Source organism: Pristiophorus japonicus, chromosome 19 (assembly GCF_044704955.1).
Source record: "Pristiophorus japonicus isolate sPriJap1 chromosome 19, sPriJap1.hap1, whole genome shotgun sequence".
In the NCBI taxonomy this organism is placed as follows: Eukaryota; Metazoa; Chordata; class Chondrichthyes; family Pristiophoridae; genus Pristiophorus; species Pristiophorus japonicus.
The window spans coordinates 13273779-13301587 of record NC_091995.1 but is presented as its reverse complement, the minus strand read 5'-3'; the positions used below and the strand labels follow the sequence as shown (position 1 = coordinate 13301587).

Sequence of the window (27809 nt, the reverse complement as noted above, 5' to 3'; positions counted from 1 at the left end):
TCCCCTCTAAACCATCTACCAATTACTTTAAATCTATGCCCCCTGGTTGTTGACCCCTCTGCCAAGGGAAATAGGTCCTTCCTATCCCCACTCGATCCAGGCCCCTTCTCCCCTTTAGTATAACTGCCGGTCGATTCACTACCGCCAGCTTTGCTTTTTTTAAAACAATGCATTCACGGGATGTGGGTGAGGCATGCTTTTATTGCCCGTCCCTAATTGCCCTCGAGAAGGTGGTGATGGAAGTGGAGCTGCCCCGTTGAACCGCGGCAGTCCATGTGCTGAGGGCTTGTACTTTGTTTCTGTAGCGGTTCGGGCCGACCAGTTACTGTCGTGTGCCCCTTTGATTCGACAGCACTTGGAGAAGGAGCGCGAGACGCTGAGAGCCACGGTGGAGCTCCTGAACGTGCGGCTGGCGTCGCTGACGGACATTCTCACCATCCAGGAAAACGACTGCAGCGGAAAGGTACCCGGCCACAGACTGGGCCAGCCGGGGAGCAGGGACTGAAAACTCCCATCGGGGTCTCGCCAAGATTTATTTTTAACCAAATGTCCAACTAGACAATGCTGTTTTTAAAAAAAAAAATAGACAGCAACAGCACCGAACTGAGCTACAGAGACCATGAAGTCTGCGGGTTCAGTCCCTGGCCTGGACTGAGGCCATCTCGGTCAAGGGTGGTCGTAGGAGCCGGACAATTAGCCTCAGCGCTCCTGGGCTAGGGGTGGAGAAAGCTGCTAGTATTCCCGCTCCAGATCATCATCATCATCATCATCATAGGCAGTCCCTCGGAATCGAGGAAGACTTGCTTCCACTCTAAACATGAGTCCTTAGGTGGCTGAACAGTCCAATACGAGAACCACAGTCCCTGACACAGGTGGGACAGATAGTCGTGGAGGGTGGGACAGGTTTGCCGCACGCTCTTTCCGCTGCCTGCGCTTGATTTCTGCATGCTCTCGGCGATGAGACTCCTGATATCCATCCAGTGACTCCTGCTGGGAAGTGTGGGCAGGTGGGAGCCGAATGGGGATAGGAGAGAGCACATTCACCCATCGCTGCCCAGGCTCACCTGCCTGTGCTTGTCATTCATTTTTACTAGATTGATCCCTGGGATTGAGAGGGTTGTCCTATGAGGAGAGATTGAGTAGAGTGGGACAATACTCTCTGGAGTTTAGAAGATTAAGAGGCGATCACATTGAAACATTTAAGATGCTGAAGGGGATTGACAGGGTAGATGCTGAGAGGTTGCTTCCCCGGCTGGAGAGTTTAGAACCAGGGGACGCAGTCTCAGAATAAGGGGTCGGCCATTTATGACTGGGATGAGAAATTTCTTCACTCAGAGGGTTGTGAATCTTGGGACTTCTGTACCCGAAAGGTATAATAATAAATAGTCAGCATGGATTTCAAAAGGGAAAATCTTGTTTGACCAACCTAATTGCATTTTTTGAAGAGGTAACAAGAGAGTAGCCAAGGGTAATGCAGTAGATGTAATTTATCTAGATTTGCAAAAAGGACTTTGCTAAGGCGCCACATATTACACCAATGATTAAGGTCAGGGACTGTGGAGCCAGGGAACAAGCAGCAGAATGGATAACCAGCTGGCTTCAGGACAGAAAGCAGAGAGTAGGGGTAAAGGGTAGCTATTCAGAGTGGCAGAAGGTGGGAAGTGATGTTCCACAAGGATCAGTGCTGGGATCACGGTTCACAATTTATATTAACGATTTTGGGCCCGAACCTGGTGGAAGCCAAGGCCCACCCAAACGACAGCTGATGGCCGCTGAGAGACTTTGCCAGGAAGATTCCTCTAAAAGAGATGGCAGTACCGCCCAGCAGCCAATTAACAGCTTACGCCGTCAATCTGGGCAGAAGCGGGCAGAAGCTCGCAATCTCAGCAGCAAATGCGATCCTCGACAAAGTGCCGCCGAGGATTGAGTCGGCCCCAGGGGAAAAATAAAAATATTCACAATTGGGAAAAAAAACCTTAACACCTTCAGAGGACCCCATACAGATAAAACCCTGAAAAAAATGTACACTAACCTTTTTTTGCAGGTCTTACTTACTGTCGGGGTTAGACCTGCCTCCACACAGCGGTCCTTCCCACCCGCACCAATATGGCAGCTTGGCGGGCAGGAGGACGCTTATGTGTCTTGGCTACCAGCGGGTGTTTCCCGGCGGTACTCCCCTCCCGTCGGACCTAGAGGAATCCGTCACCGAGGGGAGAGCAGCTAAAAAACTCGGTGGCAGCCAGTAGCATTGGGCAGTAAGGCCATCAATTTCCGGCCCTTAGACTTTGAAATCAAGAACACAATTTCTAAATTTACGGACGACATCAAATTGGGGGGGGGGGGGGCACTGGAGAGGGTGCATAGAAGATTTACAAGGATAATACCAGAAATGCAAGGATATACCTATGAGGAAAGGAGGAATAGGCTGGGTCTGTTTTCTCTTGTAAAGAGAAGGCTGAGGGGGTGACCTAATAGAGGTCTTTAAAATCATGAAAGATTTTGATAGAGTAGATACGAAAAGAGTGTTTCCACTTGTGGGGAAGACCAAAAGTAGAGGCCATCAGTATAAGATAGTCACCAAGAAATCCAGTAGGAATTCAAAAGAAATTTCTTTACCCAGAGAGTGGTGAGAATGTGGAACTCACTACCACAGGGGGTGGTTGAGGCGAATAGTATCAATGCATTTTAGGGGAGGCTAGACAAGCATATGAGGGAGAAGGGAATAGTGAGTTATGCTGAGAGAGTTAGATGAGGAAAGACAGGAGCAGGCTCGAGTGGGGCATAAATGCCAGCATGGACTGGTTGGGCCGAATGGCCTGTTTCTGTGCTGTATAGTCCATGTAACTCGTAATATTCAAGGCTGAGATGGTTAGATTTTTGGACTCTAGCGGAATGAAGAGATACGGGGGTAGGGCAGTAAAGTGGAGTTGAGGCTGATGATTAGCTGTGATCTTATTGAATAGCGGAGCAGGCTCAAGGGGCCGTATGGCCGACTCCTGCTCCTAATTCTTATGTATATCAGGGTGTGGCCATGCTGAGATTGCCCATCACCAGAACGATACCGGGGCTAAAAGGGTTAAATTATGAGGATAAGTTACATAGATTAGGCTCGTGTTCCCTTAAGTATAGAAGACTAAGGGATGATGTAATAAAGGTGTTTAAGATGATTAAAGGAGTTGGAGATAAACTATTTCCTCTGTTGGGAGGGGTGGGGGGCCGGGGGGAGAGACGGAGTCCAGAACAAGGGGGGGGGCATAGCCGTAAAATTCTGGAGGGGCGACTTGAGCCCACGACCGTCTAACTCCGAGCCACAGCTAGTTATGCATAGACTGGGGAGGGCACTGGGGCGAGAGTCAGAAATCCTATCCCTGCGTGCAGCATCATCATAGGCAGTCCCTCGGAACCGAGGAAGACTTGCTTGCACTCCCAAAGTGAGTTCTCTGGTGGCTGAACAGTCCAATACGAGAGCCACAGACTCTTGTTACAGGTGAGACAGACATTCTTTGGTGCATGCAGCACCATTCGGGGGATGATGGTAGGCAAAGGGTTGCTGGAATTCTTTCTGTCTTGTGTTGCCAGGTCCAGTCGGACACCCAGGATGGGGACAGCGGGAAGAGGCCATCGCTGGTGACTCGCTGGAGAGAGAAGGTGTTTGCTCTGATGGTGCAGCTGAAATCGCAGGAGATCAGTCACGTCAACGATATCAACCATCTCCAGCTCAAGGTATGGCCTGGATTTGCCGGTCTCGCTGCCGTCCCTGGTCCGCTTGGTGTCCTTTTTATGATTCACAAACGAAGCGGCCCTGGAAAATTCCCAGAGCCCCCTCCACTGTCGGAAGTGCAGGAAATTCCAGTTGCCAGGGGTGCAAGTCAGTAGTGTCAGCCCCGCGGCTCAGTCGCCTCTGAGTCAGCAGGTTGTGGGTTCAAGTCCCCACTCCAGTGACTCAAGCACTTGATCCAGGCCGACACTCCCCAGTGCAGTGCTGAGGGAGCGCTGCAGTGTCGGGGGTGCCGTCATTCAGATGAGACATTAAACTGAGGCCCCGCCTGCCCTCTCAGGTGGACGTAAAAGATCCCACCGACACTATTTTGAAGAAGAGCGGGAAGTTCGTTTCCCATGATAGCTCATTCCACTCTATTACTCTTGCGATGAAAAAATTCTGTCCAACTTTTTTCTCTTCTTCCCAAATTCCTAATTTTTATATCATAGTAGCCTGCTATTGGAATACTTGACCACAGTGAACCACTTGCCCGAATCAGTTGCCAATTCCCCCAAAATCGTGAAAATGCCTAGTACATCACCTCGAAGCTGCCTCGTTTCCGGAGAATTTGGCAGGTCACACAGAGGGAAGGTAGTGCCCTTGATGTGACTGGATTTCTGCTTTGATGTTCTTAACCTGGGAGAAGATTTATTTTACTATGAAACCTACAATCTTGTACCGGTACAGATTGCAAGCCTGGGGGAGGAGCTCAGGGTGAAAGGTCAGCAACAAGCGGTGCTGCTGCACAGCTTAGAAGACAGGACCGCAGAGATGAACATGGAGCGAATGCAAAACCGGGTGAGGATTCGTCTGAGACTGCGTGTGTGTGTGTGTAAGAGCAAAAATCTGAATAGCTTATTATATTAGAAGGTTCTTTCATCTATGACATTCTGCTTTGAATCTGTGCCTCACCATGACGTTACATGTCAGCCGTGGCTCAGTGGGTAGCTCTCTCATCTTTGGGTCGGAAGGTTGTGGGTTCAAGTCCTCACTCCAGAGACTTGAGCACAAAAGCTAGGCTGACATTCCCCAGTGCAGTACCGAGGAAGCGCTGCACTGTCGGAGGCGCCGCCTTTCGGATGAGCCGTTAAACCGAGGCCCCGTTTGCCCTCTCAGGTGGACGTAAACGATCCCACAAAGAGTTATTCCCCGGTATCCTAGCCAATATTTATCCCTCGACTAACATCAGTTGAAAAAATATCTGGTCATGACCTCATCTTTGTATGTGGGATCATGCTGTGCATAAATTGGCAGCCGCATTTCCTACATTACAACAGTGACGACACTTCACAGGTTTGTTCTTTCTGTTCTTCATTACCATGATGAAATGGTGATTCCCTTTCTCACAGTGGGTTCCCTTTACCGGGGCTGCCCATTCACAATTCCACATATACGCAGTTTTTGCGTTTACAAGCCGGTGAGCCAGCTGCACGGGTCCTCGAGACCCCTGCACGGCCGGACACCATCGCAGCTCAAAGCGAAGATTGGTTACCTCCATCCAGGTTCCACTGACTCTTAACGTACAGTGTGAACTGGCTAAACAGTTTCTTTTTATCTTTCTCTTTATTCTCTCTTTCTCTCTCTCCCTCTCATGTCTATAATCGATTCTGTTTTTCCTTCCAGACTCTCCGGGAGGAATTGGCCGGCGCTCAGAACGATGCGGAGCGGCTTCGGGAGAAGGCAGAGCGAGCCGAGAATACTCTGTGCTGCCTCAAGGAGGTCGTCAGCAGGTAGATGGAGGGGACGCTTGAATTGCATGTTGTTGCTCGGATGCAGAATGTTGAACCTCGGTCAGCCCGCCCAAGGCCAACACCATTCCTCAGCGGCACGACCTGGGCCTCGATTGGTCCGGGGGTGCTGCTCAATTGGCACCAATTTCCCCCTAGTATCTGCCCTCCTCCCTCCCCACAAATATTACTTGCCATAAAGGGAGGGCATCAAAACTCTCCTTACCCAGTGTGCGTTCACCCTGACCTAAGGGTGCAGGAAGTCGATTTGCCACTGTCCAGATTAAGACCGGTTAAGTCAGCCGAGGTCAAGGATGGAGCCTGGGAGTAAAGGGTTATGCAGGGAAGAGGAATTGAGGCCAAGATCAGGTCAGCCATGATTTTATTGAATGGTGGAACAGGCTCGAGGGGCCGAATGGCTGACTCCTGCTCCTATTTCTTATCTTCTTACTATGTTCTTCAGGCTGGAATGGCCCATTGACCCACCACGCCATCAGTCAGCTCAAAATCCACCTCTTGTTTCTTGCCCCTCCTTAGTGTTTACCAGAAGTTCCTGGACCAAGAGGCAGAACTGAAGAAGGCCTTGTGTCGTTTGGTGAACCTGGCTCAGAGGGTGACCTTTGCCAACAAGCGGATTGACACCGTCCACGGTGAGCGACCTTTGTCAATCAGATTCGATTCAGGTCAAACTCCCTGCGGGAAAATGTGGGCGCGACGTGTCAGGAGGCGATTTAACCGGGTGCGTCTTTTTCCTCCTTCAACGTCTGTACCCACGCGCTCTCCAGCAGGGACAGCCAAGAGGAGCAGGGCTCGATGGCCAGCTTTCCCTCCCCCACCCCCCCCCCCCCCCCCCCCCCCCCCCCCCCCCACTCCCTAACCCGCCTGTCGAACCCTGGCTGCCACCACCCCAGCTGAAATCGGCACAAATTGGGAAGCGATGCCAGCTACTCTCTCGTGTGTTGTTTAGCTGCTCACTGGTTAAGCTCACTGAGCCACTTGCTGCTGCTCTTGTTGCTGAAAGTGGTCAGGACCCTCTGTCCGACACCCAGGGCTGGAATTTCCGGTCCTTTGCATTGCTGGTTTCGCCCCGGAGCGCCGTGAAAGGCGGCGGTGAATTCTCCTGCGCCCGTCGCGATTCCCCGGTCCCATTTTGCAGCGGTGCTGAGCAGTACCGCCGGGAAGAGTTGCGCTGGGTGTGCAACGCCTCTGGTTGTGACACCAGCAGTAGTTTGGACTTTTGCTCAGATGTGCGCCCGCAATGACCGCCTGGGAAATCATAACCGGCGGCACAGAGCAAGGTGAAGTACTTCGAAGGTAAGTGCGAGTGTTTGTGTGTTTAACATTTTTAGCGATTTGTGTTGTAGTGGCGTGGGCAATGTTTTGGGAATGTTATTGTGTGTTTTTGTTAAGGTTCCCCCAGGCTTCCCTTGGAGAGCACGGCCCAGCACTTTAGTTCGCGAGTTTTCCATCCTTGCACCACAAAAAGTGTGCAAGCTTCCCTTAACGCTGCGCGCCCTGACGCAAGGCCCAGATGCCGAAACTTCCTCGCCAAAGCACAAACTATTCCCACCCGGTAACTTTCCCGCCCCACCTCTGTGTTTTCGTCCCGAAAACAGAAAAGCCTAAAATTCAGCCCCCAGACTTTAGAAGTAGCACAGGCCGATGAAACTGAGCATTCGGGTAAGCGGGACGGGGCGGGAGGATGTCAGCGGCTGTGATGGGAGGAGCTCCCGTTGCGTGCGGGTACAGTCTGTGATGGTTTCCGTCTCTCTTTGTCCAGGGTTACTTGCTCGCAAGGATGCTCTCGTTCGGCTGCAACTGCAGGAGAAAAGTGGAGAGACGGGACCCGACGTGGGCAGGTCAGTGCTGTGCCAGAACCGCACTGTGGGGGGGAAGCCTGTGCAATGGTGCCTCCATACCTCGGGCCTTGTTTATTTTTTGCACGGCTTTTTGCTGGATGAGGCTACAGGGACCTTAGACAGCTGATTGGACAATCTGCCCGCCCTCAATGGCTCTCCCGCTCTATTCCCACAGGCGCTCCTACGAGGATCTGGAGAAGGAGCTGGAGCTGCTGAATGGGGAGCGGGACCAGTTGGCGGCTGAGTTGAAGCGGAACTCCCAGCTGATCGAGAAGAAGGTTACCGAGGCCCGGCTAAAATGTAGGTACACCGTCGGCGTCATCCTCCTGAAGGGTGACCTCCACAATTGCCCCATCGCTTTGCATCGGACAGCCGGTTCTATCGGCCAAATGGCGCTGACCGTCGGCCATTACCGCAGGCGTCAATTAGAAAGGTGCCACTTAATGTCAGCTGTGTCTCAGTGGGTAGCACCCTCGCCTCAAGAATCAGAAGGTTGTGGGTTCAAGTCCCACTCCAGGAACTTGAGCACATAAATCCAGGCTGACACTCCAGTGCAGTGCTGAGGGAGCGCCGCACTGTCTGGAGGTGCCGTCTTTCAGATGAGACGGTAAACCGAGGCCCCGTCTGCTCTCTCGGGTGGAAGTAAAAGATCCCATGGCACTATTTCGAAGAAGAGCAGGGGAGTTATCCCCGGTGTCCTGGGGGCCAATATTTATCCCTCAATCAACACAACAAAAACAGATTATCTGGTCATTATCACATTGCTGCTTGTGGGAGCTTGCTGTGTGCAAATTGGCTGCCGCTTTTCCCACATTACAACAGTGACTACACTTCAAAAAGGAGCTAGATAAAGACAAGTATTTCTTTCTTTAATCCACAATAAGACTAGTCTTGTATTTCCTCGAGTATAGAAGATTAAGGGATGATGTAATGGAGGTTTTTAAGATGATTAAAGGACTTGATCAGGTAGAGAGAAACTATTTCCTCTAGTGGGGAGAGTCCAGAACAAGTGCCATCACCCTCAGAGCCAGGCCAAGGGTGATGTCCGGAAGCAAGTCTTCACACAAAGGTTAGTGGAAATCTGGAACACTCTTCCCCCAAAAAGTTGTTGAGGCTGGGAGTCAATTGGAAATGCCAAAAATGAGATGGATAGATAGGGTTAGGGAACCAAGGCGGGGAGATACAGATCTGTCACGAGCTATTTGAATGGCAGATCAGGCTCGAGGGCCTGAATGGCCTGCTCCTGTTCCTATGATTGTCTCGGGACAAACTGTTTGCACCTGGTTAAAGTGCGATTAGCCATCATTAAGTCCTTTCAGGCAGCCCCAAGTGACCAAGCCTGCTGAAACGCAAACTGCATTCACGGTACCTGCGATAGTGCTGAAACTGACCAGAGGTGAAACTGACCAGACCATATTTCAGTCCCATTCAGCTCTCCATAGCTCAATAAAGTGAAAAGCCTCCACCTCACACATCATGTTTCTAATGAGACAACCAGAGCTGTCCGGACAGCTCGGTGAGTTTACCCATCCAATAGGCAAACTATACAGACCACTTGGCCTTTGCTCTGTGCGGAGTTGTTTGGTCGCAACATGGGCTGAGGCGTCGATGGAGAAAGGGTTGGTTGTAGAGTGAGGAAAACCAAGCAGGGTTTCAGCACTCGATGGCCAAGCGTTTACCCTTTGCAGGAAAGAAGCTGGGGTGAGGATGTGATGGGGCATGTCTCTGATGTTGCCCCTTCCGCAATAGAAGAGCCCGTTGACACTTGATGCCAAGGTCTGTACACGAAGGATTGAAGGACCCGAGGGTGGAATGCCAATCGGATGCATTTCAGCATAGGGTCAGCACGTTCAGGGGGAAAGGGGAAAGTTGGCAAGGAAAAAGATGTTTGGGGGGGGGGATGGGGGAGGATAACCATTACAGAAAGAAAGAACCTGCATTTATATAGCGTCTTTGACAACCTCAGCACATCCCAGTGAAGTACTGTTTGAAGCATAGTCCCTGTTGTAATGTAGGAAACGCAGCAGCCAATTTGTGCACAGCAAGCTCCCACAAACAGCAATGAGATAATGACCAGATAATCTGCTTTAGTGATTTCGGTTGAGGGATAAATACTGGCCGGGACACCGGAGAGAACCCCGCTTCAAAATTGTAGCGCGAGATCTTTTATGTCCACCTAAGAGGGAAGACGGGGCCTGAGTTTATCGTCTCATCCGAAAGATGGCACCTCTGACAGTAGCACTCCCTCAGCACCGCACTTGGAGTTTCAGCCTGGATTTTGTGCTGAAGTCTCTGGTTTGGGACTTGAACCCACGACCTTCTGGCTCAGGCGAGAGTGCCACCCACTGAGCTAAGGGATCTTGCCGTGTTTCCCACATTACAACAGTGACTACACTTCAAAAGTACTTAGTTGGCTGTAAAGCGCTTTAAGATGCCCCGAGGCCGTGAAAGGCGCTATATAAATGCAAGTTCTTTCTAATTGCGTTGCCGGGTGTGGATTCGAGCCACACAGACGAGCTCAGTGGGTAGCACTCTCGCCTGAGCCAGAAGGTCGTCAGTTCAAGTCCCAAACCAGAGACTTCAGCAGGGCCCCTGGTTTGTGCTGAGTTAGCAGATATCAGTCACGGTGGAGGTAACAGGGTTGCAATTATCCTCAGTGCCCCCAGGCAGAGGGAGAGTGAGGGGAAATGGATGGAACGGCAGCTTCAGATTACTATCCGGTCCCAGCAGATTGGAAAACTTCAAATGTAACGCCCCTATTTAAAAAAGCAGGCAGACAAAAAGCAGGAAACTATAGACCAATTAGCCTCACATTTGTGGTTGGGAAAATGTTGGAGTCCATTATTAAAGAAGCAGTAGCAGGACATTTGGAAAAGCATAATTCGGTCAGGCAGAGTCAGCATGGATTTAGGAAGGGGAAGTCATGTTTGACAAATTTGCTGGAATTCTTTGAGGATGTAACGAAAACGAACAGAGTAGATAAAGGGGAACCAGTGGATGTGGTATATTTGGACTTCCAGAAGGCATTTGACAAGGTGCCACATAAAAAGTTACTGCACAAGATAAAAGTTCACAAGGTTGGGGGTAATATATTAGCATGGATAGAGGATTGGCTAACTAACAGAAAACAGAGAGTCGGAATAAATGGTTCATTCTCAGGTTGGCAGTAACTAGTGGGGTGCTGCAGGGATCAGTGCTGGGACCCCAACTATTTACAATTTTTATTAACGACTTGGAAGAAGGGACTGAGTGTAATGTAGCCAAGTTTACTGACGATACAAAGATGGGAGGAAAAGCAATGTGTGAGGAGCACACAAAAAATCTACAAAAGGACATAGATAGGCTAAGTGAGTGGGCAAACATTTGGCAAATGGAGTATAATGTTGGAAAGTGTGAGGTCATGCACTTTGGCAGAAAAAAAAATCAAGGAGCAAGTTATTATCTAAATGGGGAAAGATTGCAAAATGATGCTGTACAGTGGGACCTGGGGGTACTTGTGCATGAAACACAAAAGGTTCGTATGCAGGTACAGCAAGTGATCAGGAAGGCCAATGGAATCTTGGCCTTTATTGCAAAGGGGATGGAGTATAAAAGCAGGGAAGTCTTGCTACAGTTATACAGGGTATTGGTGAGGCCACACCTGGAATACTGCGTGCAGTTTTGATTTCCGTATTTACGAAAGGATATACTTTGGAGGCAGTTCAGAGAAGGTTCCCTAGGTTGATTCTGGAGATGAGGGGGTTGACTTATGAGGAAAGGTTGAGTAGGTTGGGCCTCTACTCATTGGAATTCAGAAGAATGAGAGGTGATCTTATCGAAATGTATAAGATTATGACCGGGCTTGGCAAGGTGGATGCAGAGAGAATGTTTCCACTGATAGGGGAGACTAGAACTAGAGGGCATAATCTTAGAATAAGGGGCCGCCCATTTAAAACTCAGATGATTTTTTTCTCAGAGGGTTGTAAATCTGTGGAATTCGCTGCCTCAGAGAGCTGTGGAAGCTGGGACATTGAATAAATTTAAGACAGAGATAGACAGTTTCTTAACCGATAAGGGGTTATGGAGAGCGGGCAGGGAAGTGGACCTGAGTCCATGATCGGATCAGCCGTATTAAGTGGCGGAGCAGGCTCAAGGGGCCATATGGCCTATTCCTGTTCCTATTTCTTATGTTCTTATGACCTCCTGTCACTCCCACCACTTCGTACGGCATAAAGTAGTCAACCAGCTTCTAAACTAAAAGTGGTTTCTGGATGGGTTTTTGTATGTACTGGTGATAGCACAAATCTTTCACAGACCCGTGCTATAAAGGAGGAGGAAGGGAATGAGATCCAGCAGGCAGATGGGCTGAAAGGATACCAGACAAGAGAGGAGAGACCAAGTAACCACAGAGACTGAGCCGGGCAGATGTGAAGGACTTAACTCAGCGACCAGCACCATTCACAAACTAGTGATTGCACCATGGCCACAAGCTTGTCATTTGATCTCTCTCTTGGCAATTTGCCGACAATTTAAAGCACTTTGGTATCATCAGGTTTCCCTGCTCCTGTCTGGAGAGTTCGACCTCCCTCGGCAGTGAGACCAAGCCCTCCGCCCCCCCCCCACTCCGCATTCACTTTTGTGAAATGCTTGGTGAGATGTGGGGGGTCGGTTGGTGGGGGTGGGGGGGTGGGGCGCGGGGGGAGTAGTCTGGATGCCAGAGACTTGGAGCTGTATTTTCATGGGTCTGTGCTGCCTTCTGACCCCTGCAGGTGCCGTTGCTTACACGTTGTGTGTTTCACAGAGGAAGAGCAGTGCGTTTGAAATTTACTGCAATATATATGTATATTTTTTACATACATATATAAATGTGTAGAAGTGTAGTCATTGTTGTAATGTCAGGAGAGACTACTGCCAAGTTGCGCACAGCAAGATCCCACAGGCAGCGCCGAGATACCACTCTCGATACCACTTGGTGGGGGTGCCACATCTGAGCTCGAAGGTGGATAGTTCACACACATGCACCTTTTTTGGCAGCCTCATTCGGCACCAAGCTTCCTATCTTGGCCTGTGCTGAGTTAGTTGGTTTTGACTGGGTTTCCGCTGCGGATGTTTAATTATCCAGGGCCTGGGTTTTCCTGATCCCTGTCCTGAGGGTTGAGGACAAGATTGGATTCGGGAGTTAATGCACTCCATGGTCAGATAACCTCCCGACACTCGCTGTCTGGACTCGTACATGAAGAGTGGGTGCTTGCGTGAGGGGGGTTTCTAATGCTCGTGGAACTGCACCCGATTATGTTAGCACTTTCAGGAGAGCTGGGGAGACAATTGGTTCTGGTAGAGAAGTAAAGGAGGACAGTCAATTAGTCCTGATGGAGAGGTAACCTCCTCCAGCGCTACAACCTATGTTCCCTTTAAGCTACGTGGCCACACAGCACTCCAGGGATCTTGTGCAGCCGGCTTGCTGGCATTTCAGTGCAAAAAAACGCTCATGCGCATTGTTTAGAATGGTTTGTGTAGCCCCTTAAAGGGGCCGCTCAGCAGCAAAAAGATTACAGGGAACATGCCTCAACTCTCCGAGATCTCTGCACTCCTCTAATTCAGGCCTCTTGAGCATCCCCAATGTTAATCGCCCCACCATTGGTGGCCGTGCTTTCAGCTGCCTGGGCCTGAAGCTCTGGAATTCCCTCCCCAAACCTCTCCGTCTCTCTCTCCTCCTTTAAGCTTCTCCTGTGGTCACCTAGCCAAATATCTCCTTATGTGGCTTAGTGTCACATTTTGTTTTGTAACGCTCCTGTGGAGCACCTTGAGTCATTATACTACATTAAAGGAGCTCTATACATAATATATATTACATATGTACATATATATATATATAATATATATGCACAAGTTGTTTCTGTTGAGAATCTAAACGTGCATTGGGATAACTTTCCTTTACTTTTTCCCCCCCCTTTTTTTTTTAGTCGACGCAGATTTAAAGGATTGCTTGGCAGTGGTGGAGCAGCTGGAGGAAGCCTTGGAGGAAAAGACTCGGTGCCAGCTGAGACTGACCGAGCAACTGAACGAGGCCCAGCAGCAACTCGGGGACACGCGGGAGGCCGCAGAGACCCTGAGGGCAGAGCTCTGCCAGCAGCAGGAGAAGTACGAACAAGGCGAGTGTCTCCGTCACCAGACCGGCAGGAGGCTGGAGTGATCGTCCTGCATAGTGTGAGGAGAAAAAACCCACTAATCTTCCCAGTGAAGGTTATGGAACTTCCATCTCCCATCATCTCGAGCTCATCCTGATCTCTGCCACCCATGTCCTAACTCGCACCAAGCCTCCCGTTCACCCATCACCCCCTGTGCCCGCTAACTGGTACCAGGCAATGCCTCCATTTTAAATCTTCGGATTCAAATCCCTCCTTGGCATCGCCCCGCTCTATCTCTAACTTCCTCCAGCCCGACAGCCCTCATAGATCGCTGCTTTCCTCCAGTTCTGGCCCCTTGCCTTCGCCCCACCATTGCGGCCGTGCCTTCAGCTGTCGGGAGCCTTAAGCTTTGGAATTCCTTCCCTAAACCTCTCCACCTCTCACTTCTCCTTTATGATGCTCCTTAAAACCTACCTCTTGGAAACTTTGGGTCACCTGATGTAACATCTCCTCCTGTGGCTCGGTGTCAAATTTTGTTTGATAATCGCTGCTGTGATATTGGTTGAGAGATAAATATTGGGCCAGGACACCGGGAAAAAACTCTCCTGCTCTTCTTCGAAATAGTGCCGTGGGATCTTTTGTGTCCACCTTCGAGCAGACGAGGCCTCAATTTAACATCTCATCCGAAAGACGTGTCTATTATTCCTTGCACAGTAAGTAAACGTACGGTGTAACGAGCGTAATGCCCTGTGGCTGGGGCAGGCAATTTCTTGCAGCGAGGTATTTGCTTTCACTGTGATCTGCTCAGAAAATACCCCTTTACACACACACTGCCTCCTGCACTCTTTCTGTCAGAGCATCCACTGCTGCCCCTATAAGGCCCCTTCCACCACCCTCCCCTCCGGGACGTTTGTTAGCAAAGTGCGGCCATTTGCCGCTGCCTGTGGCTCGATTCCCGGTATGTTCGGCAGTCAGCGATTTGCTCATCCCGTGGCCTGTGCTGGTCGTTGCAGCTCTTCGGGAGAAGGTGGCGGAGGCGGCGAATCGCACGGCGGAGCAGCTGTCCGAAATGGAGAAACGACTCAACGAGGCCAGGAGGGAGCACACCAAGGCTGGTGAGTGGGGTGGGCTGGGGCTGGAGGGAAATTGGAGTGTGATCTCCCTCCAGCAGAGCAGTGCAACATTTAACCCTGTGCTCGCTGACCTACATTGGCTCCCGGTCCGGCAAAGCCTCGCATTTAAAATTCTCATCCTTGTTCTCAAATCCCTCCATGGCCTCACCATTCCCTATCTCGGTAATCTCCTCCAGCCCCACAACCGGGATCTCTGGGCTCCTCCATTTCTGGACTCTTGACCTTCTCCGATTTTATCCACTCCACTATTGGCGGCCGTGCCTTCAGCTGCTCGGACCTCAAGCTCTGAAATTCCCTCCCTAAACTTCTCTCTCCTTTAAAATGCTCCTTAAAACCTCTCTCTTTCACCTGTCCTAATATCGCTTTGTGGCTCGGTGTCAAATTGCGTTTGATAATCACTCCCGTGAACCGCCTTGGGACGTTTTACTACGTTAATGGCGCTATATAAATACAAGTTGTTGATTAAGTGACGCCACATGGGCAGAAGTAAAGAATCAGCCTGGCAGTCACCAGATGCCCACAGTTTGAGCAGTTTTTATACTGGGTGCAGTAAGAAGCTGGGATTGTCAATGGCAAAGATACATGCTGAATGTAGCCTCTTTTTTTTCTTAAACCATAGCCGGCCTTTGCAAATCTGATGAGCTTGCACTGGAGTCAGCACAGACTATGTGTCCCTAGCACCTCACTTAACCCAGGATAAAAGTACCTTCACTTGAGCCTGAGTCCATGATCACAGGCATTGAATGTAGTGCTTTGCAGTCATAGGGAGGCCCTCCTGTGTCTCCCTCTGCCCTCCTGTTCTCTCTCCTGTGTCTCCCTCTGTCCCTCCTGTTCTCCCTCTGCCCCTCCTGCGTCTCCCTCTGCCCCTCCTGTTCTCTCTCCTGTGTCTCCCTCTGCCCCTCCTGCGTCTCCCTCTGTCCCTCCTGTGTCTCCCTCTGCCCCTCCTGCGTCTCCCTCTGCCCCTCCTGCGTCTCCCTCTGCCCCTCCTGCGTCTCCCTCTGCCCCTCCTGCGTCTCCCTCTGCCCCTCCTGCGTCTCCCTCTGCCCCTCCTGTTCTCTCTCCTGTGTCTCCCTCTGCCCCTCCTGTGTCTCCCTCTGCCCTCCTGTTCTCTCTCCTGTGTCTCCCTCTGCCCCTCCTGTGTCTCCCTCTGCCCTCCTGTTCTCTCTCCTGTGTCTCCCTCTGCCCCTCCTGCGTCTCCCTCTGCCCCTCCTGCGTCTCCCTCTGCCCCTCCTGCGTCTCCCTCTGCCCCTCCTGCGTCTCCCTCTGCCCCTCCTGCGTCTCCCTCTGCCCCTCCTGCGTCTCCCTCTGCCCCTCCTGCGTCTCCCTGTCCTTCCTGCGCCTCCCTCTGTCCCTCCTGTGTCTCCCTCTGTCCCTCCTGTGTCTCCCTCTGTCCCTCCTGTGTCTCCCTCTGCCCCTCCTGTGGCAGTCTCTGTCCTGTGTCTTCCTCTTCCCTTCCCGTGCCTCCATCTGCCCTGCTGTGGCGCACTCTGTCCTCTTGTGCCTCCCTCTTCCCTCCTTTGCTACCGTTTTGTGCCTAAATGCAAACAAGCCTCAACAATACTCCGAATCCTGTAAACCGTGCAGTACCTACAGAGGGCGACTGTGTAATTCCAAAGTACCACGTTCTGACTAAAATGCAGCACTGGGCGAGAGCGTCTCACCAAACTATTCTCACTCCCTCCCCCTCCCATTGATTCACTTTAATTTGCCCCCAGTGCGAGGGTCACTGTTCATTACGCTGTCCTTTTTCTTTGTTAATACAGTTGTTACTCTCCGCCAAACGGACCGGCAGGCAGCGCGCGACAAGGAACGAATGCAAGCCTGCGCAAAACTACAGGACGAGCAGCACCAGTGGGAAATCCAGCGTCTCAGTAAACGGCTGCGGGAGCTGGAAAGGGACAAGAACCTTCTTGTGGTAGGAGGCACCCGTGGTTCAAAGACGGCTCATGCGGCTGAATTAGTGGCTCCCAAAATAGCCGAGATAGTGGAACATGAGGCCACACAATCAGACAGATCAGGAGAAACCTCTTTACCCAGTGAGGGGCGAGAATGTGGAACTTGCTACCACAAGGGGTGGTTGAGACAAATAGCAGAGATACATTTAAGAGTAAGCTAGGGAACAAGGGTGAAAGGAATAGGATATGTTGGTGGGGTTAGATGAAGTATGGTGGGAGGAGTCTCATGTGGAGCATAAACAGCGGCATGGACTAGTTGGGCCGAACGGCCTGTTTCTGTGCTATAAAATTCTGTGTAAATCTATTTTTCCTTTTTATCATTACATAGAAACATAGAAAATAGGTGCAGGAGTAGGTCATTCGGCCCTTCGAGCCTGCACCGCCATTCAATGAGTTCATGGCTGAACATGCAACTTCAGTACCCCATTCCTGCTTTCTCACCATACCCCTTGATCCCCCTAGTAGTAAGGACTACATCTAACTCCCTTTTGAATATATTTAGTGAATTGGCCTCAACAACTTTCTGTGGTAGAGAATTCCACAGGTTCATCACTCTCTGGGTGAAGAAGTTTCTCCTCATCTCGGTCCTAAATGGCTTACCCCTTATCCTTAGACTGTGACCCCTGGTTCTGGACTTCCCCAACATTGGCAACATTCTTCCTCCATCTAACCTGTCTAAACCCGTCAGAATTTTAAACGTTTCTATGAGGTCCCCTCTCATTCTTCTGAACTCCAGTGAATACAAGCCCAGTTGATCCAATCTTTCTTGATAGGTCAGTCCCACCATCCCAGGAATCAGTCTGGTGAATCTTCGCTGCACTCCCTCAATAGCAAGAATGTCCTTCCTCAAGTTAGGAGACCAAAACTGTACACAATACTCCAGGTGTGGCCTCACCAAGGCCCTGTACAACTGTAGCAACACCTCCTTGCCCCTGTACTCAAATCCCCTCGCTATGAAGGCCAACATGCCATTTGCTTTCTTAACCGCCTGCTGTACCTGCATGCCAACCTTCAATGACTGATGTACCATGATACCCAGGTCTCATTGCACCTCCCCTTTTCCTAATCTGTCACCATTCAGATAATAGTCTGTCTCTCTGTTTTGACCACCAAAGTGGATAACCTCACATTTATCCACATTATACTTCATCTGCCATGCATTTGCCCACTGACCTAACCTATCCAAGTCACTCTGCAGCCTCATAGCATCCTCCTCGCAGCTCACACTGTCACCCAACTTAGTGTCATCCGCAAATTTGGAGATACTACATTTAATCCCCTCGTCTAAATCATTAATGTACAGTGTAAACAGCTGGGGCCCCAGCATAGAACCTTGCGGTACCCCACTAGTCACTGCCTGCCATTCTGAAAAGTACCCATTTACTCCTACTCTTTGCTTCCTGTCTGACAACCAGTTCTCAATCCACGTCAGCACACTACCCCCAATCCCATGTGCTTTAACTTTGCACATTAATCTCTTGTGTGGGACCTTGTCGAAAGCCTTCTGAAAGTCCAAATATACCACATCAACTGGTTCTCCCTTGTCCACTTTACTGGAAACATCCTCAAAAAATTCCAGAAGATTTGTCAAGCATGATTTCCCTTTCACAAATCCATGCTGACTTGGACCTATCATGTCACCTCTTTCCAAATGCGCTGCTATGACATCCTTAATAATTGATTCCATCATTTTACCCACTACCAATGTCAGGCTGACCGGTCTATAATTCCGTTTTCTCTCTCCCTCTTTTTAAAAAGTGGGGTTACATTGGCTACCCTCCACTCCATAGGAACTGATCCAGAGTCTATGGAATGTTGGAAAATGACTGTCAATGCATCCACTATTTCCAAGGCCACCTCATTAAGTACTCTGGGATGCAGTCCATCAGGCCTTGGGGATTTATCGGCCTTCAATCCCATCAATTTCCCCAACACAATTTCCCGACTAATAAGGATTTCCCTCAGTTCCTCCTTCTTACTAGACCCTCTGACCCCTTTTATATCCGGAATAATGAATACCAAACCAAAGTACTTGTTCAATTGGTCTGCCATTTCTTTGTTCCTCGTTATGACTTCCCCTGATTCTGACTGCAGTGGTCCTACGTTTATCTTTACTAACCTTTTTCTCTTTACGTATCTATAGAAGCTTTTGCTATAGAAAGTGTTGGAAATGCACAGCATCTACAAGAGAAAAGAGGTGTAGATTCTTGGCCAGATAATCCGATTATAAATGCTTGATTATAATCACTCAACCATTGGTGGCCGTGCCTCCTGTTGCCTAGGCCCTGCGCTCTGGAACTCCCTCCCTAAACCTTTCCGCCTCGCTTTCCTCCTTCAAGACGCTCCTTAAAACCTACCTCTTTGACCAAGCTTTTGGTCACCTGCGCTGATTTCTACTTATGTGGCTCAGTGTCAAATATTTATCAATACTCCTGTAAAGTGCCTTGTAATATAGAAACATAGAAACATAGAAAATAGGTGCAGGAGTAGGCCATTCGGCCCTTCTAGCCTGCACCGCCATTCAATGAGTTCATGGCTGAACATTCAACTTCAGTACCCCATTCCTGCTTTCTCGCCATACCCCTTGATCCCCCTAGCAGTAAGGACCTCATCTAACTCCTTTTTGAATATATTTAGTGAATTGGCCTCAACAACTTTCTGTGGTAGAGAATTCCACAGGTTCACCACTCTCTGGGTGAAGAAGTTCTTCCGCATCTCGGTCCTAAATGGCTTACCCCTTATCCTTAGACTGTGACCCCTGGTTCTGGACTTCCCCAACATTGGGAACATTCTTCCTGCATCTAACCTGTCTAACCCCGTCAGAATTTTATATGTTTCTATGAGGTCCCCTCTCATTCTTCTGAACTCCAGTGAATACAAGCCCAGTTGATCCAGTCTTTCTTGATAGGTCAGTCCCGCCATCCCGGGAATCAGTCTGGTGAACCTTCGCTGCACTCCCTCAATAGCAAGAATGTCCTTCCTCAGGTTAGGAGACCAAAACTGTACACAATACTCCAGGTGTGGCCTCACCAATGCCCTGCCCCTGTACTCAAATCCCCTTGCTATGAAGGCCAACATGCCATTTGCTTTCTTAACCGCCTGCTGCACCTGCATGCCAACCTTCAATGACTGATGTACCATGACACCCAGGTCTCTTTGCACCTCCCCTTTTCCTAATCTGTCACCATTCAGATAATAGTCTGTCTCTCTGTTTTTACCACCAAAGTGGATAACCTCACATTTATCCACATTATACTTCATCTGCCATGCATTTGCCCACTCACCTAACCTATCCAAGTCGCTCTGCAGCCTCACAGCATCCTCCTCGCAGCTCACACTGCCACCCAACTTAGTGTCATCCGCAAATTTGGAGATACTACATTTAATCCCCTCATCTAAATCATTAATGTACAGTGTAAACAGCTGGGGCCCCAGCACAGAACCTTGCGGTACCCCACTAGTCACTGCCTGCCATTCTGAAAAGTACCCATTTACTCCTACTCTTTGCTTCCTGTCTGACAACCAGTTCTCAATCCATGTCAGTACACTACCCCCAATCCCATGTGCTCTAACTTTGCACATCAATCTCTTGTGTGGGACCTTGTCGAACGCCTTCTGAAAGTCCAAATATACCACATCAACTGGTTCTCCCTTATCCACTCTACTGGAAACATCCTCAAAAAATTCCAGAAGATTTGTCAAGCATGATTTCCCTTTCACAAATCCATGCTGACTTGGACCTATCATGTCACCTCTTTCCAAATGCGCTGCTAAGACATCCTTAATAATTGATTCCATCATTTTACCCACTACCGATGTCAGGCTGACCGGTCTATAATTCCCTGTTTTCTCTCTCCCTCCTTTTTTAAAAAGTGGGGTTACATTGGCTACCCTCCACTCCATAGGAACTGATCCAGAGTCAATGGAATGTTGGAAAATGACTGTCAACGCATCCACTATTTCCAAGGCCACCTCCTTAAGTACTCTGGGATGCAGTCCATCAGGCCCTGGGGATTTATCGGCCTTCAATCCCATCAATTTCCCCAACACAATTTCCCGGCTAATAAGGATTTCCCTCAGTTCCTCCTCCTTACTAGACCCCCCGACCCCTTTTATAACCGGAAGGTTGTTCGTGTCCTCCTTCGTGAATACCGAACCAAAGTACTTGTTCAATTGGTCCGCCATTTCTTTGTTCCCCGTTATGACTTCCCCTGATTCTGACTGCAGGGGACCTACATTTGTCTTTACTAACCTTTTTCTCTTTACATATCTATAGAAACTTTTGCAATCCGTCTTAATGTTCCCTGCAAGCTTCTTCTCATACTCCATTTTCCCTGCCCTAATCAAACCCTTTGTCCTCCTCTGCTGAGTTCTAAATTTCTCCCAGTCCCCAGGTTCGCTGCTATTTCTGGCCAATTTGTATGCCACTTCCTTGGCTTTAATACTATCCCTGATTTCCCTTGATAGCCACGGTTGAGCCACCTTCCCTTTTTTATTTCTATGCCAGACAGGAATGTACAATTGTTGTAGTTCATCCATGCGGTCTCTAAATGTCTGCCATTGCCCATCCACAGTCAACCCCTTAAGTATCATTCGCCAATCCATCTCAGCCAATTCACGCCTCATACCTTCAAAGTTAGCCTTCTTTAAGTTCTGGACCATGGTCTCTGAATTAACTGTTTCATTCTCCATCCTAATGCAGAATTCCACCATATTATGGTCACTCTTCCCCAAGGGGCCTCGCACAACGAGATTGCTAATTAATCCTTTCTCATTACATAACACCCAGTCTAAGATGGCCTCCCCCCTAGTTGGTTCCTCGACATATTGGTCTAAAAAACCATCCCTTATGCACTCCAGAAAATCCTCCTCCACCGTATTGCTTCCAGTTTGGTTAGCCCAATCTATGTGCATATTAAAGTCACCCATTATAACTGCTGCACCTTTATTGCACGCACCCCTAATTTCCTGTTTGATGCCCTCCCCAACATCACTACTACTGTTTGGAGGTCTGTACACAACTCCCACTAACGATTTTTGCCCTTTGGTGTTCTGCAGCTCTACCCATATAGATTCCACATCATCCAAGCTAATGTCCTTCCTACGTTAAAGGTGCTATATAAATACAAGTTGTTATGCAAATATCTGTGTTACCGTTAATGTCTCACTCATCGCTGTTGCTTTGCCCAGGCCAGCAGAGCTCTGTTATGCTGTGAGCAGTAGTGTGTTACAGTGCAGACGTTTGTTTTAAATGATTGCCATGTTGGTGAGAGCCGAAAATCAAAGTTGCTTTATCATGGGTAGTGAATGTGTCTGCTTGGCTCAGTTGGTAGCGTTCTCATTTCTGAATCATTCATTGTAGGCTTGCTGTACTCTTCTGGTGAGGAAATCCTGAACAAGAGAGCATAACCTGAAGCAGCGTTAGTGGGCCTGCCCGTAGGAACGGCACAAGGGAAAGCCTTTTATCTGCCGAGGGCCGGTTTCTGCCATCAGGGTGGGAGACCCTGGTCCTTAGCAATGTAGCAGACTCTAAGGCCCTTGGCAATGTTGAAGCCCATCAGCAATACACGAGCACCTCATGTACCCAGAGTTGCTGAGGGCATAAATGCAGGATGTTTTGTCATACGTATGACGTAATTCCCACATTCACAAGAGCCTGTCCGCAAATGCCTCTGATTTCAATAGATAGAAAAAGGGACGCATCATAACCGGCTTCTGCTCCGCACCTCCTTCCCCCCAAGCCTTCACCCATCTCTTCCCCCGAGCCTCCACCTATCTCTTCCCCCGAACCTCCACTACTAACCCTCCTCCTCTTGAGCCTCTGAAATTCAACACCCCAATCCCCGCACATTTGCACTTTCTAGCTGGTAGTGATCAGGAGCAGGACCCCTGGATGCTTCTGTTATTCCCCATTCCGCAGTACTGAGACATGAGACAACTCTAACCTCACCCACCCGTCGGGAAATCTGACGGGATCGGGTGCTATGCCAGTTCAACACCCTGCCACGATTTCACTCTCCGTCAAAGTCAGTGGAGAGAAATGTCAGGCGGAGGGTGTAAATCCCACGTTCCACCCGATCCCGTGGGATTCCCACCCGGAGAGTTAGGTTAAAGTCCCCCCGCCCCATGTCGTGCCCCTAACACGGACCCAACCAAGGTCAGCGAACTCAGAGCAGATCGGTCCTTGGGGACCTGGTTTCTACGGCATTAAATGAAGAAGCTGAATTCTTGCAGCCTCTGGAGAAATGTGACCCGTGTGTGTGTTTCTTTGTTTGTCAGGCTACACTGAGGCAGGAAGGGCTGCTCAGCCAGTTCAGGAAAAGCCGAGCTGCAGCTGTCCACTCCACAGCTGCCCTGTCTGATGAAGAGGAGCTGGCCAGACCCTTACCACACTCCCAGGCTTCAAAGGTCAGAAGCAAGGCCTACAGTAAAGGTAACTGCAAGGAATCGAAATCTCCTGGAATGTAAATTAAAATAGAAATTAAATTGCTGTAAATAATCAGCAGCTCATTTATCCCTCAACCAACACCACTAAAATAGATTAACTGGTCATTTATCTCGTTGCTATTTGTGGGATCTCGCAATAAATTGGCTGCCACGGTGCCTACAAAACAGTGGCTAGACTTCAAAAGTAAGTCATTGGCTGAAAAGCGTTCTGTTGACGTGAAAGGCGCTGTAGAAATGCAAGTTAGTACATGGAGTTAGGTCGCAGATCAGCCATGATTTCATTGAATTCACGCAGAGACATCTTCCACACTCTAGAAAGAAGTTTGGGATCTGGAACATCAGGCCTCTTAGAACTCGTATTCGTGTGGAAGCAAATCATCCTCGATTCCGGGGGACTGCCCAAGAAAGGAATGGCAGAGCAGGCTCGAGAGGCTAAATGGCCTCCTCCTGTTCTTACTTTTCAAAGCCCGCTGTGAGGCTCGAATCCACTACTCTCTGACTCCAGAGTGTTACGTCTGAGCCAGTAACGAACAGTGGCCAGCTACTGCCCGAAAACGTTTGTGGAATTCTGTATGAATTTTTAATTGGCTGTCGGTGCTCGAGTTGGCGGTTCACTCTCCGCCCCACCCCCTGCCATTAGCAGCAAGGAAGGAATCATCATAGGCAGTCCCTTAGAATCGAGGCAGACTTGCTTCCACTCCTGAATGGAGTTCTTTGGTGGCTGAACATCCAATACGAGAGCCACAGACCTGGTCACAGGTGGGACAGAGAGTCGTTGAGGGAAGGGGTGGGTGGGACTGGTTTGCCGCACTCTCTTTCCGCTGCCTGCGCTTGATTTCTGCATGCTCTCAGTGTTGAGACTCGAGATGCTCAGCCCCCTCCCGGATGCACTTCCTTCACTTAGGGACTCCCAAGTGTCAATTGGGATGTCGCATTCTTATCAGGGAGGCTTTGAGGGTGTCCTTGTAGCGTTTCCGCTGCGCACCTTTGGCTCGTTTGCCGTGAAGGATCTCCGAGTAGAGCGCTTGCTTTGGGAGTCTTGTGTCTGGCATGCAAACTATGTGGCCTGCCCAGTGGAGCTGATCGAGTGTGGTCAGTGCTTCAATGCTGGGGATGTTGGCCTGAATGAGAACGCTGATGTTGGTGCGCCTGTCCTCCCAGGGGATTTGTAGGATCTTGCGGAGACATCGTTGGTGATATTTCTCCAGCAACTTGAAGTGTCTACTGTATATGGTCCATGTCTCTGAGCCATACAGGAGGGCGGGTATTACTACAGCCCTGTAGACCATGAGCTTGGTCTTCAAAGACTCTTTTCCTCAGGCGGTCAAAGGCTGCACTGGAGGCGGTGTTGTATCTCGTCATCAATGCCTGCACCTTGCTGTACAGTTTTGATTCTTGATGTGGTGTGGAAAACATTTCGATGCACTGTGTGTTTATAGGAGGTTCCCGAGATATGGGAAGTAATCCACGGTGTCCAGGGTCGTGCCGTGGATCTTGATGACTGCGGGGGTCAGTGCTGTGCGGCAAGGACAGGCTGGTGGAGGACCTTTGTCTTACGGATGTTTAGCGCAAGGCCTATGCTTTCGTACGTCTCAGTAAATACGTCGACTACGTCCTGGAGTTCAGCCTTTGTATGTGCGCAGACGCAGGCATCGTCCGCGTACTGGAAGGATTATCACGCTTTTAAAATCTGCAGTCGCCCCATGATAAATGTAGTTAAGCCTGAAGCCCTTGCGCGTCTAACTGGCAGTGGCGGCAAGCAACTGTCTTCACAGGTTGTCAGTCAGGTACAAAGCTACTCCTCTCAGTTACAATGCCCGCGTCAGGCTGGCACATCCAGCAAGAGTCAGCTGCAGACGGCTGCTGGTGTTTGTTGCACTGTCTGCCAGCAAGGTGCAGGGCCTTCAGCAGAGGCGCAAGGAGGCCTGGAACCTACAAGGTAGGGAGCGATGCAATGGGCTCACTTCTGTAACTGCACCTTTCCCCTTCGGATGAGACATTAAACCGAGGCCCCGTCTGCCCACTTAGGTGGACATAAAAGATCCCATGGCACGATTTCGAAGAAGAGCAGGGGAGTTATCCCGGTGTCCTGGCCAATATTTATCCCTCAATCGAGATAACAAAAGCAGATTATCTGGTCATTATCACACTGCTGTTTGTAGGAGCTTGCTGTGCTGCGTTTCCTACATTACAACAGTGACTGCACTTCAAAAGCTCGTTGGGTCGTCCCGAGTTCGTGAAAGGTGCTATATAACCGCAAGTCTTTCTTTTTCAGACTCCCTCGCTGAGGTTCTCGACGAGCTGCAGACCTTGAGTGCGGCCGTGATTGAGGACCAAGAGGAGAGAGACACGACCGAGGAAGAGGAGACCGAGTAGGAGGAGAAAGGGCAAGTCCAAGCCGCCAGGTCTTCCTCAAAGATCACCCCTGAGCCAATCCAAGTGGACAGATCGTAGGTCTCCATGACTCGCTGCTTAATTATAACGCCATGAAGAATAAGTAAACAGCCTCCAGTAAGCTCTCTGAAACACTTGTTCTTTCCATCACATTGTTCTCTCAAGGCCGTACTATTTTCTAGGTCTGTTGTAGGATTCTTGTCACAGGCTGTGCAGACCCAGTCTGTGCAGACCCAACCCAGTCTGTGCAGACCCAACCCAGGCTGTGCAGACCCAGTCTGTGCAGACCCAGTCTGTGCAGACCCAGTCTGTCGTCTATGGGTGAGAGCTACTTTTTATTGCACGGTACAGTGATCAGTTGTTGCAAATTATCTCTTTGTCTCATCCTTCCTCGGCTTCTGAAGGTGCCGACTCAATACTGGGGTACCCTCCATTACATTACTCAAGTGACCATCCTTCATTGGGTGAGCCCAGGTAAGCTATTCGGCTGTGAGGGGGGGGGGGGGGGGGGGCGTATCGCAGTTGAACCTGCTCTCACCCTTGTGCTCAAAGATGCTTTGTGGCACGAGACACCGGCTTGCTAGCAGAGGAGGCACTGGATAGCCGTCAGGAGTGGGAAACACAGCAGGTTATTTTCTGTTCCCTCCCCTCCATCGTCCAAAGCACGCCGAGACCATTTGTCACCCCTCACCTCACATAGCACAGGTCATGGATCAAATGAGGCCTGTACGGCTCATTACTCTGCCCGCAGTACCTTTTCACTTCGAAATCTGCCCTCTCTCTGGTTTAGCAGTACTGGAAAAAGGCCGGATTTAAATCAATTTGCCCCCCACAAGGCGCCTCGACACACTATGCGTTGCAACCAATCGGGACAGTCCACAAACTGGTAGAAGTACAGGTATCACGGGAAGAGGATTGCATATTCATTTCTGGTTAAGGATGTGCGTAAGATCCATCACCAGAGTGCAGACTAATTTTCCTTTAAGCTAACCGATGTGCAAGATTCAACTTTGTTCAAGTTTAACACCGTCGATTGCTTTTTGTACGACGTACTTTACAATGGCTTAACTGAAATGTTTTAGTAACAACAGTCGCACTTTCAGGGAGAAATTGCCTCAAATTCCTCTAGTTTACCATTGTAAACTGTACAGTTTGTATTTATTTTTTCACAGAAAACTTTTTAAAAAATCAATAAATAAATGAATTTACATTATGGATTTTATTTTCAATTTGCTATTTCATCCATCAGGCAGGGCTGAGTTTTAAACAAAATGAGCTCACTGTATCTTTACTGACAAACCCCAGTGAAGGGCACTACACAATACCCAAGATTGGACAAAAATAAAGGAGAAAGAGACAGAAATCACAGGTCAAATTTAGTGATACCAGCTGTGGCTTAGGAGGAAGGGTAGACTTCTGGTGTCAGCCGTGGCTCAGTGGGTAGCACGCTCGCCTCAGAAAGTTATAGGTTCAAGTCTCACTCCGGAGATTCGAGCACATAATTTAGGCTGACATTCCCAGTGCGACGCTGAGGGAGTGCTGCACTGGCAGAGATGCCGGCTTTCGGAGGAGACGTTAAACCGAGGCCCCGTCTGCTGATGTAAAAGATCCCATGGCACTATTTCAAAGAAGAGCAGGGGAGTTATCCTCGGTGTCCTGGTCAATAGTTATCCTTCAATCTGCATCACTAAAACAGATTATCTGGTCATAATCATATTACTGTTTGTGGGAGCTTGCTGTGCGCAAATTGGCAGCCGCGTTTCCTACGCTACAGTGACTACACTTCAAAAGTGCTTTGGGACATCCTGAGGTCATGAAAGATGCTATACAAATGTAAATCTTTCTTGTGCCTATTTCTACAGGTCTGAGAAGGAATGAATTAGAATAGGAAGCAGGTGCCTGGGACTTGGTTTCAGTACATTTTAGTATAAAATGGAGCTTGGCAGGAACAAGTTGACGAGCAGTGACCATTGAAGTATCAAAATGAGGCAAGCAAATTGCTCGTCGGATAACAAGCTCTCGTATCCTGTGCCACAGTAAGAGAGAGATGTTAGAAGACATTCCCCAGATTATAGAGTAAAAACAGAAAATGCTGGAAACACTCAACACATCAGGCAGCATCTGTGGAGAGAGAAACAGAGTTAACGTTTCATGTCGATGACCTTTCGTCAGAACCCCAGATATATATTTGGGAGTGCAGTCCCCAGCCACACTCGCACATTGCACCCAGCAGAACGTATTCCTGTTTCTGACCACATTCAGAAGCCTGGGGCTCCTGAGCCCGACCACAAGTGAGGGCTTTGTTGAGCGTGTATGGGGGATGCATTGGAATTAAGTGTTCGAAGATACTTGAAACAAAAAGTGTTTAACTGCCAACAGCTTGCACCGTGATCACGGAGCAATTACTGAGGGGGCCGGTTGATGGGA

At 49.5% G+C, this 27809-nt stretch overlaps 2 protein-coding genes across 5 annotated transcripts in view; one reads left to right on the top strand and one right to left on the bottom strand.

Annotated features, from left to right (window-relative positions):
• Nucleotides 1-25856, top strand: part of cchcr1 (coiled-coil alpha-helical rod protein 1) — a 38627-nt gene extending 12771 nt beyond the window's left edge. Inside the window, exons 6-18 of one of the 4 annotated variants that reach the window (XR_011587907.1) lie at nt 353-463; nt 3580-3723; nt 4448-4558; nt 5384-5490; nt 6025-6137; nt 7268-7346; nt 7522-7646; nt 13289-13477; nt 14467-14568; nt 16350-16501; nt 22821-22974; nt 24428-24573; nt 25264-25342. Coding sequence is in view for 3 of the 4 variants with exons in the window: in XM_070862184.1 (XP_070718285.1) it covers nt 353-463; nt 3580-3723; nt 4448-4558; nt 5384-5490; nt 6025-6137; nt 7268-7346; nt 7522-7646; nt 13289-13477; nt 14467-14568; nt 16350-16501; nt 22821-22974; nt 25264-25364 (1488 nt within the window). In the remaining variant the exon portion in view is untranslated. Of the gene's footprint in view, nt 1-352; nt 464-3579; nt 3724-4447; nt 4559-5383; nt 5491-6024; nt 6138-7267; nt 7347-7521; nt 7647-13288; nt 13478-14466; nt 14569-16349; nt 16502-22820; nt 22975-24427; nt 24574-25263 lie in introns of all 4 variants that reach the window. The other 3 variants (XM_070862184.1, XM_070862186.1, XM_070862185.1) reach the window with 3 other exon arrangements.
• Nucleotides 25857-26647: 791 nt separating this feature from the next.
• The window catches only part of mdc1 (mediator of DNA damage checkpoint 1), a 68374-nt gene continuing 67212 nt past the window's right edge, over nt 26648-27809 (bottom strand). The window contains exon 20 of the mRNA XM_070861265.1: nt 26648-27503. The gene's annotated coding sequence lies outside the window, so the exon portion shown is untranslated. The remainder of the gene's footprint in view (nt 27504-27809) is intronic.